This window comes from Polyodon spathula, chromosome 36 (assembly GCF_017654505.1).
Source record: "Polyodon spathula isolate WHYD16114869_AA chromosome 36, ASM1765450v1, whole genome shotgun sequence".
NCBI classification, from domain to species: Eukaryota; Metazoa; Chordata; class Actinopteri; order Acipenseriformes; family Polyodontidae; genus Polyodon; species Polyodon spathula.
The window spans coordinates 934,128-944,127 of NC_054569.1; the positions used below are offsets into that span (position 1 = coordinate 934,128).

Sequence of the window (10,000 nt, forward strand, 5' to 3'; positions counted from 1 at the left end):
GTGTTGCAGAAGTCCAGCAGTAAGGAGGGAGGACCGAAGACACCAGGAGGGGGTGCCGGTGAGCTGGCTGAACCCGGGTCTCTACAGAGCAGCGTATTGTCCCAGCCTGCCACCCCCAAATCACCCACACCCCCCTGCGCCTCCACCCCCAGCAAGACTACAGCCAGCATAGGGGCAGAGCCATCCAAGACTAGCCAGAGGTGAGCCCAGCTCGGTGGCTGTGCCGCATGGGACAGGATCACAGTGAAAATGAGACAGACTGGGAGTCTGTGACATTGACTTCAGTGTAATTATTATTTGCTTGTACCACTGCTGACTCGAACCAGGTTTAAGCAAGCAGGCTATCTTAATGAAATTGTGTTGTTTTTATTTAAGTGTTATAATTTCAAAGGGTTTCCACCAGTCCGTAATGAGCTCTTATTGTTTGAACTCGAGGGGAAAAAGACTCCTTGCTGTTAGTAATGTAGCAGTGTGTGGTCTGTTAGCCACTCGAGGGTTTTTTTTTTGAAAACCCTCAGACACTCGGAAATCTTCGTAGAAGAGTTGTAAGCCTTTTCTTTTGGTGTTACTACGTTTTCTGCCATTGAGAGTTTTTATAGTTAAAAATCCACTTTTAATTCTGCATGTAAACCCAGTTTGGAGCTGGAATCGGGCTTTTTCTAAAGGCAGTTCATGTACACGCAGGTTCAGAAGCACTGAATCCTCTGAACCCTGTCATGTAAACTCTGCTGAATCCTCTGAACCCTGTCATGTAAACTCTGCACCTTTGTTCCGGGATTCAGTGAGATGTATTCCTTGGTAAGAGTCAGACTTTGCGCACCGGATCCTCACGTTGTTTCTGTGGTTTCCAGTGTGCTGCTGGTCTCGCCCTCCTCGATGCCCCAACTCAGCTCTGTCCTCTGCACCAGTCAGCCCTCCCCTCTGCCCCCCCATCAGCAGCTCCCCCACCAGGCTGGGATGCAGCCTGCAGCCCGGGTGATGGCACACTCCGTCACCAGCACTCTGCCGCAGGTGAGGGTGGTCACTGCGCAGGCTGGTCTCGCCACCTCAGCCGGCAGCCAGCAGGCCTCGCTGGTTCACCAAGGACATCAGCAGATCAGAGTGCCAGTCACGGTGGCACACAGCAAGGGCATCACACAGGTAACAGATATATAGATAGATGTATATGTGTGTGTACTGTAGAACTAAGTGTCTTTGTAATCGTGCATGCTGTCATCCATAACTAATGAACACTCACATTTAGAAACACTAAAAGAATGTTGTTGAATTCCTTTGGTCTGTCTTGGTATTTCTAAACCATTGATCAACACATGCAGTGAAGAAGTAAAACTAGCATTCAAACTCTAGTTAAACTCCCACTTTGTGCAGATCAATACGGCACGCACTCAAATTACCTGCTTGGACTAGATGAATTATGCACTGAAGGAATTAAGCAACCAATACCTCTCTTCAGTTCAGTTTAATCGTTTTTGAAGTGGTACGTTGAACCGTGTGCATGTTCAAACTTTTACAGTTAATGACAGACAGCGATGCCTCTTAGTTTAGTTTACTCCCTGCTGTATACTTGTATCCATTCCTGAGTTTCAGAACTCCCCCTTGTTTAGTTATGTTATTGAAATGATCAAGTGAACAAGCATGCCCCTGATAAGTCTTCTTTGAATGAACTGATTCTCCTCATAGCATGAAGGTGTCACCTGTTTGTACGCCTGTACTAATGGGAGTAGCTCCATAGGATGGCTTCGGTCTTCTCAGTAATATACTTTGTCGTGGGTAGGGTTGGTCTGACAGCTCATTGTTCTGCCCTCCTCAGACGATGGTGACTCTGCCCTTGCGCACTCAGTCTGCCGGGAGCCCGGTGCAGGTTCAGGCCTCTCGGACGCAGACGAGCATCACGGTGACTGGCCTGGCGTCGGCAGTGACCGTCACCAAATCCTCTCTGAGCTCCCCTGGCAGCCCGGCACACACCTCTACACCTAGCACCGTCCTGCAGAGCATCGCGGGGCAGAACATCATCAAACAGGTACTGGAGAGGGGAGAAAAGGAGGATGGGGAGAGAGGGAAGAGATTAGGGGATTGGAAAATACTTATACAAATGTCAATGTGAAAAAAATTGTATTTTTTTAGTTTGTTAATTTAAGCAAGTTAGTAAATTGGTCATAATTGAATAGTATTCCTTGGGAGGAGAGGGGGGGGGGGGGGTTGCCATCGGATCACAGGCCAGCTGGGCATGAAGTCCCAGGCAGGAGCCGGCATCCCTCTGACCGCCACGAACCTGCGTATCCAGGGCAAGGACGTGCTGCGGCTGCCCCCTTCCTCCATCACCACGGACTCCACGGGGCAGACGGTGCTCCGCATCACTCCGGACATGATGGCCACGCTCACCAAGTCCCCCGTCACGACGGTCAAGCTGACGCCGGACATGCTGAGCGCCTCCTCGGGGGGCAGGCCTCTGTCTGCCACTCTGCACGTGACATCGTCCTCCTCCGCGGCAGACACGGTCTCCGCCATCAAGGCAGCCTGCAGCTCCGCTGGCGGGGGTGCCACCAGCCTGGTCAAATCGGAAGCCGCCTCAATCCGCCTGATGCCGGCGCTGGCTGTCACCATGGCCGACCAGAAAGGCAAGACCGTCACCGCCTCTACCGACAGCAAGCCGGCCACCACCATCCGCATCATGCCAGGCCTGGGGGTCATCCCTCAGAAACCGGGCCAGACCATCACCGTGGCGACGGCTGGCGGCAAGCAGGTGCCAGCGTCGTCGTCGGGGGCCCCCGTTTCTGGGGCGGCCACGGTAACCATAGCGACCGGCCACAAGGGGGGCACTAGCACGCCCTTCTCGCTGGGGGCGGGAACGGCCACGATGAGGCAGGTGCCGGTGAGCGCCACGGTGGTGTCCACCACACAGCAGGTAAGCCACGCTCTAGTATCTGCACAACACCTCAATCTGAATTTGCACCTCTTTGCTTAGAGACATTATACAAGTGAATGATGAGCAATGCTAACAGGTATGTGGGAAACCCTGATTCCTACAGTATTGTCTTATATAAAGTCTGGTGTATGAATCCAGCAGGATTCAGAACTGTACTGTACTATAGAAGGCGCAATGTGTATTTTACAATGCAATGTTTAGGTTTGTAACGATACACGAATGTTGCAGTACGATGATGCTGTGCTTGTGGTCTGGGGTCCTGATATGATAGATCATGTAGAGAAAGCCTCTCAGCTCCTCCGCACACAGTGAATCGCTGCACCCCTGTGGGTGCCTCTGCTCATGTGACGGTACGTGTGTGTTTCTCTGTTTGCTCAGGGGAAGCTGCCTGCTCGCATCACTGTGCCTCTGTCTGTGCTCAGCCAGCCTCTGAAAGGGAAGAGCATGGTGACAGCACCCTTACTCAAGGGCAACATCGGGACCAAGTGAGTGCCACCGATACAGCCATTCCAATGGTGTGGTTAATGTGCGGTGTGTGTGTGTAGAGGGTGTCTCTTACTTTATAACAGGTGTCGCCTTGTGCACTACGCATGACTTTTCAAACTTCTTATGAATCACAAAAATAAAGATTGGATCTGGATCGAAGATTTTTACAATTTTTTTTCCTCAAAAGATTTGTTTATAGCTCATTACATGTTGATTTTTTAAAAAAATATTTTATATTGTTTTTTTAAACAAAATCTTGTACTGGGAGATGAGGGTCTGTGTTGTCGTTTGTCTTGCAGTATCAGCAGCCTGGGCAGGAACATCATTCTGACCACGATGCCAGCAGGAACCAAGCTGATCGCCGGGAACAAACCGGTCAGCTTTGTTACGGCACAGCAACTCCAGCAGCTGCAGCAGCAGGGCCAGGCCACGCAGGTCAGAGAGCCAGTGATTACTGATTGATCACTGACTGAATTACAGGGAAGCCTGAACTGATCAGCTCTGAGCTCCCCACTAGCTCCCTATACTTCATCACTGAATCAAACAACAAAACACCTGAAATATTACAAGAAACTAAATTCAGTGAGAACTGTTTCGTCTAAAAGGCCCCCCCCCCCCCGGGGACTTCTTGTCATTGATTTTCTTTTTAGTGTTTCTAAACTTGAATGCCAGTTGCCTGCTTTTCCACTGTGGGCCAGTTGCCCATGCAATACATTTACTGTGGAGGGGGTAATCTGCATGCGGTTTGACAACAGTTTTTTATTTCGCTCTTGTTGTTCAGGTTCGAATCCAGACTGTCCAAACCCAGCATCTGCAGCAGAGAACGGCCTCGGGCTCCCCCAAACCGGTCTCCACGGTTGTCGTGACGACAGCACCCTCCCCAAAACGGACTCCGGACCCCCAGTAGAACCACAACCCCCCCCCCCCCCCTTGCCGGGACAAGAGGCAAGCCTGTCAGCGAGGGCAGACGTGCTAAACCAGGCAAAGCGTTGGAGCTGGCAATCGCTGATGCTCAATGCGGACTGTAGCCCTGCACCTCTGACAGACTAGCAGGTCTGACATGAGTCATGCATGCGGGCCGTACACTGGCTTACATTCAGCACCCTGCTGTACATGTACTAGCATTTATTGTGGATTAAGAAGGAAGTTCCAATTTAATCTGTATTGTGAAGTCACTGCCTTGCGATTCCAGGGCACTTCTGAGGGTTCCGTCACATTGCCGTCATCAGTGCACAGCAGCTTGTTGAAGTGCATTCTAAATTCCATTTACGGAGTACAGTGCGGCTCTAGGGCTTTCTGTTATTCCCCACACTTCTTTTCACAGAATCATGTGTCTCAGACAATGCACACAGGAGCTTTAGCCAGTATGTCTGTTTGTTGCATTTTTCCCACGACTCATTATTAAGACAGAGCACGCACATTTCTCACCGAGTTTCCACTGTCATGCTTGCTGTGCTGGAGGTCTGCTTTCACTCCTCGTTTGAAAGACTTGTTTGGGATTGCGTTTTAATTCCCTGGGGGGGGGGTGTTAAAAGGCTAAAATGCTCTTTTGTTTAAAATGCAAAGAAGGCGGAGAAGGAGAATTGTTTAACGGTGATTAAAAATGAGCTGGACCGCATTGTTCTCATGTTGCTTGGAGTGTTTTGTGAGGCTGCTGTTGAAAAACAACGCCTGTGTGTGGGTGTGGGTGTTGGCTGGAAATCCAAGGTATTCTGTTCCTTGGTGAAACGGTTTCTGTCCTGTTTCATTCAGAGCTCAAATCATCGGGCGCATTCCTCGTGTGCACTGGAGCCACCTTCCTCAAACACGTTGCAAAACTGTAGGTGTGATTTGCAATAGACCTTTTATCTCGGTTTTGAAGATCTGGTAATTGAGGACAACTGTTTGTTACCTGGAGACCACACGCTAATTGTAGCACTGGGGTTGCTGGGCTGTGTGATAGACTTTGGCACAGTTCCCACAGCTAGGTATAGGGCTGTAGCGTGAGCCTGCACGATCGGTAACCTGACTGCAGCTCGTCTGGCACAGCAAAGGCATTTACTTAGTGAAAAACCAGACGGACCGGTTAGAAGAGAGAGCAGAAGGCGGGGTGTCCTGACGACAAACCGCACGAACACACACAGTCTCCAGGGGATAGGGGAAAGAACGCCTACTGACTGAGTTGAGGAGCTGGTGAAAGGTCCGCCTGAGACATTAACACGCTGTAGTGACTGAGGATTCAACCCCAGGGCTGACGTTGCAGAGACCAGTACCCTCCAAGTTCTGTTTCTGAAAGAGCCAGGCTCCATGCGCAAAGGGGACAAAAGCTTCTTACAGTACTCAACTTTCTCTGCTTGGTTCACCAGCTAAGTTGATGTAATTAAAGAAACACATCTCTTTGCATACTTGCATGTTTCATGCCAAGGATGGTCATAGTTTAATGACCAGTAGTCTGTCTAGATCAGTTTAGTATATCGGTTTATGTAAGAAACATACACTATACCTGTAAAGAATATATAAAAAAAGACATTTTAAAAGTGAGTGACACTTGCCTCTTTGCTCCTGGGCCGTGCTCATGTGAATGGATCATTCATCTCATACTTGCTGTAGGGTTGGGTTTGGGCAATGGCTCCTGCTTGAAAGAATGGCTTTGGGTTCAGATACTCACACAATACAAAGGCACTGCTTTCTATATGAATAGATGACATTTTATTGAATGTTTGTACAGAGTATAAAGTCGGGATGTTGCCCATGATGTGTTTTGTGGTGCAATGTGGACGGCACGCTCCACTAGGAACTGGGCTGAGAACCAGTTTCCTGATCAATAAATACTTGGAATGCTTCATCTGTCTGTTAAGTCACCCTCGTGCTAAACGGATGAGTAAATCTCTGTATGCTGGTTAGGAACACGCACACACAGCTGGGACAAGCCTAGAACGGCTTTATCCCAGCATTCAAACAATCAATCGTAACAAAGCTAGGATACAGTAAATTACCAATTACTTCATCTTGTCAGAGTGTTTGGAAGCATTAATTATCATTATATCAAAAGATACAAAAAAAACCTGCACTTTACAATAAAGCCGTAATAAAATTGTGATTCAAGAAGCACTCTTTCTTTAAAAAACTGTTTTAAAATGTTTAGTAATCTGCATTTCCTGGGTCACCAGGTTCAATCTGGTGTACTGGACACAACAGTGCAGCCTTCAACCAGCACTGTGCTCCCTCCCTGCATCTACTCCTCGTCCGATTCCTGCAGAAGCGCCTTCTGGGATGTGTTTTTGGATGATTTCATGAGGAGTCCGAGCTCCGGGTCTGCTCCGGTCCTGCCGGCGCAGCGGCGCATACAGCTGGAGGCAAAAGAAAACAGCAGTTCAGACTCCTGGAAACACTAGACTGGATATCAGACAGACTTGAAATCAGTCTCAGAGCTTTGAGCAGGGGGCAGCAATCACATCAATCTTTAAATCTAAACTTAAAACATAAATATTTTTAACTTTTTTTAATGAGCCGTTTAGAGCTCAGTTTGATCTGTTCTCTTTTTTTGCAAGAAGGATCGTTATATAAATGAAATTGCTGTGGTATGATTATTTTCCCTGCCTGGTGCAAGCCGCGTTTCCACTCACCCCCACACGAGGGCGTAGTTGAGTGCCATGATGAGCAGGGCGGTGGCGTAGTGCCAGCAGAAGCACATGGTGATGAACATGATGTTGTCATGGTCGCTGTCATCCCATGCTGTGCCTCCCCCCGGAGGAAACAGCACAAACCCAATCTGAGGGAAACAACACAGCGGCAGCCGTCAGCAAGCAGAGCTCTCACTTCAGGGTTTTATTATGGGGTTTATATATCTGCAAAAGAAGAATTGCACTGCAAAATGGACAAAACAGATTCACCCTAATCTTGGACTAGCTAATGTTAACGTAGGTAAATTAGTCCCGGTTAATCAAGGTCAGTGAAACCCCCTTGAACTTCCTTTCACAAACAAAAAGAAGCAAAGTCACCTGAAGACACGCCTTAATAAATCTCAAAGTCTTCATCATGCAGAACATGCTTGCATTTTAAACTGTTTAGAATCGCACCGTTACAGACGGGTACTCCATTTGGAAATACTGAAAGAAACATAATAATTGCAATGGCAAACAGTTCGACTTTCTCCTTGCCTTCGATGTTGAAATGGGTTCTAGTTCACATTCTCATTATATCGCTGAACGATGACGCGGACTCCCCCCTTCGGGGAGCGTTTGCTGGTTGTGGAAGGTGTGCTCAAGCAGCGGCAGTAGAGAGACAGCTCTTCGTACCTGCCAGAACCACGTTCCTTGCAGGATGGCCAGGCTGCTCCTGAAGAGCTCCAGGACAATGTGGTCTCTCTGGAACACTTCCAGCAGGATGCTGAAGGCGCCACCGAACACAGCGATCAGCAGCAGGGAATGGATGTGCACGTCCAACGGGGCTCGGTTGTGCACGTGGAAGTAAAACAGGAAACCTGCCGAGAGTGAGAGAAAGAGGAGCACACAGGTGCCTTTTATGTAGAGTCATTGAGTAAACATCATCATAGATCATACATTAATATACATGTACTGTGCATTACACAGGTCCAGGGTTGCAATATTAGAAACAGCAGTAGAGATTTTATTAAGACTTTGCATTTTTAACGTCACTGGTGCAGCCAGTTCCATTGGTCGTGTTGTTCCCTCTGCAGTCTACTCACCCTCTATGAACACAGCCACGGAAAGCATGAGTCTGTCCAGCCCCAGCGGGACTCCCAGCGGGGAGACGGTGAGTATGTCCACCACCCCTGAGATGCCGTAGAAAAGGTACATGGTGCTGTGCTGCCAGTTCATCAGCTTGACCCAGGAGTGACCCTCGCTCTGGGTGAGATGCAGGTGTGGTCCGTCCGGCACAAACTGCTCGGCCAGGATCCCTGCGGGCAAGCCAGGGGTTAATGAAGAGAGTCTGCTTTCCAACCGCTGAAGGGAGAGGTGTTTTTACAAAGTTTCTTTCTCAATCTGATTTGAACTCGCTGGTTTTGGAAAATGTGAAAACCTGATACCTATTTACTGTACGTTGCATAAGTCCAAGGTTGCTTCAGTAGCAGTAGAGTGTTTACAGGGCTGTTAGAATCTTTGTCACTGGTATGGCCAGTTCCGTTGGTATGACTGTCCTGTCTTTGACTCACCCACGATGGAGAAGACCACCTTGACCACCCCCTCAATGAGGTCCAGCCTCTGGGAGTCGGGGTTCATCCGGACGAGCCCACCTGGCCGGTTCTTCCTCCAGAAGTAGAGCAGGGGGTACTTGACGGACCACCAGAGCCCAAAGAGCAGGAAGAAGCTGCCGGGCAGGGCGTGCCCCTTGAAGTTCGCCATTCCCTCTACCAGCGGTCCTGCTAGAGGAAGAGAAAGCAGCACTGGTGAGGACACAGCCTGTCTTATAGAGTCTTTCTCTTAGCCCACACTTGATATCTTTCAGGAACTCCAGCAAGGAGATTAACAAAAGAGCATGCAACTATTCTCAGGATTCGGTTATAAACAGACATGTTTGCAAAGCAGACCACAGATGGTGTCTACATAACAGCTCCATAGCTCAATGTCTCAGCCAACTCAGTTTCAACCAGCAATGTTTGCAAAGCACAGCTATAACTAATAAAACTGTAGTATGTAGATACACTTCTGTAAAACTGTTTTATGACAAAACAAATGTGATACATACTGGTTCTTGGTCTACCAGACTAAGGAGTTCCTTTACCTTCACTCAGATTTTATGATTTAGATTTAAAATAATGGGCATGCGCCTTTTTGGAGGGTGTGTATGGTTGCTAAGTGGCACAGTGGGTCAGCCCACTATGCTGTTCCTTAGGGGATGCTGTGTTCTTTGTAAACAGTGTCTCTTGTTGCTTTGTCTCCTAAAGGAATGTGTAATGAACAGAGCATAATCTTGTGCAGCTGCTGCCCTGTGCAGTGCTGGGGTTGTGTCTCTGAGGCTGCAGTCTCTGTTTTTCAGCGCTATCGGATAACAAGAAGCCAACTGGGGGAAACTCTGATCTGATTAAAAGGGACAAGTATTGTCTGGAGGGAGAGGGAGGGACGAGTTTGAGGGAGAGGTGGAAGGAAAGAAGAAGAAAATGAAGGGGAAAGAAATGGGCAGGAGAGAGGCAGGGCAGTGACAGAAAGATGAGGAGAAAGAGGGAGAGGGGGCAGGGTTAGTGATAGAGATGAGACGGAGAGGGGGCAGGGTCAGTGATAGAGATGAGAAAGGGAGGGGGTATTGTCTGATAGAGAGATGAGAAGAAAGTGAGGGGCAATGCCAGTGATAGAGATGAGGAGAAAGGGAGGGGTCAGTGTCTGACAGATGAGGGGAAAGTGAGAGGGGCAGTGTCAGTGATAGAGAGATGAGGAGAACGGGAGAGGGGCAGTGTCAGTGATAGAGAGATGAGGAGAAAGGGAGAGGGGAGAAAGGCAGAGGGGCAGTGTCAGTGATAGAGAGATGAGGAGAGAGGCAGTGTCAGTGATAGATGAGGAGAAAGGTAGAGGGGCAGTGTCAGTGATAGATGAGGAGAAAGGCAGAGGGGCAGTGTCAGTGATAGAGAGATGAGGAGAAAGGCAGAGGGGC

General features: G+C 48.8%; 2 protein-coding genes across 4 annotated transcripts in view; one reads left to right on the top strand and one right to left on the bottom strand.

Moving 5' to 3' along the window:
* LOC121303951 (nuclear factor related to kappa-B-binding protein-like) overlaps positions 1 to 5,030 on the top strand; it is a 21,622-nt gene extending 16,592 nt beyond the window's left edge. The window contains exons 10-16 of the mRNA XM_041234852.1: positions 4 to 200; positions 852 to 1,140; positions 1,811 to 2,022; positions 2,206 to 2,905; positions 3,305 to 3,411; positions 3,712 to 3,847; positions 4,194 to 5,030. Of these exons, the coding sequence (XP_041090786.1) occupies positions 4 to 200; positions 852 to 1,140; positions 1,811 to 2,022; positions 2,206 to 2,905; positions 3,305 to 3,411; positions 3,712 to 3,847; positions 4,194 to 4,319 (1,767 nt within the window). The 3' untranslated portion in view covers positions 4,320 to 5,030. The remainder of the gene's footprint in view (positions 1 to 3; positions 201 to 851; positions 1,141 to 1,810; positions 2,023 to 2,205; positions 2,906 to 3,304; positions 3,412 to 3,711; positions 3,848 to 4,193) is intronic.
* Positions 5,031 to 6,077: 1,047 nt separating this feature from the next.
* The window catches only part of tmem45b (transmembrane protein 45B), a 6,248-nt gene continuing 2,325 nt past the window's right edge, over positions 6,078 to 10,000 (bottom strand). For 2 of the 3 annotated variants that reach the window (XM_041234905.1, XM_041234903.1), the window contains exons 2-6: positions 8,568 to 8,777; positions 8,100 to 8,312; positions 7,690 to 7,874; positions 7,018 to 7,163; positions 6,078 to 6,741 (exon numbers count right to left, since the gene is read on the bottom strand). In XM_041234905.1, coding sequence (XP_041090839.1) covers positions 6,627 to 6,741; positions 7,018 to 7,163; positions 7,690 to 7,874; positions 8,100 to 8,312; positions 8,568 to 8,757 — 849 coding nt within the window. In that variant the 5' untranslated portion in view covers positions 8,758 to 8,777 and the 3' untranslated portion in view covers positions 6,078 to 6,626. The remainder of the gene's footprint in view (positions 6,742 to 7,017; positions 7,164 to 7,689; positions 7,875 to 8,099; positions 8,313 to 8,567; positions 8,778 to 10,000) is intronic. The other variant, XM_041234906.1, reaches the window with a different exon arrangement.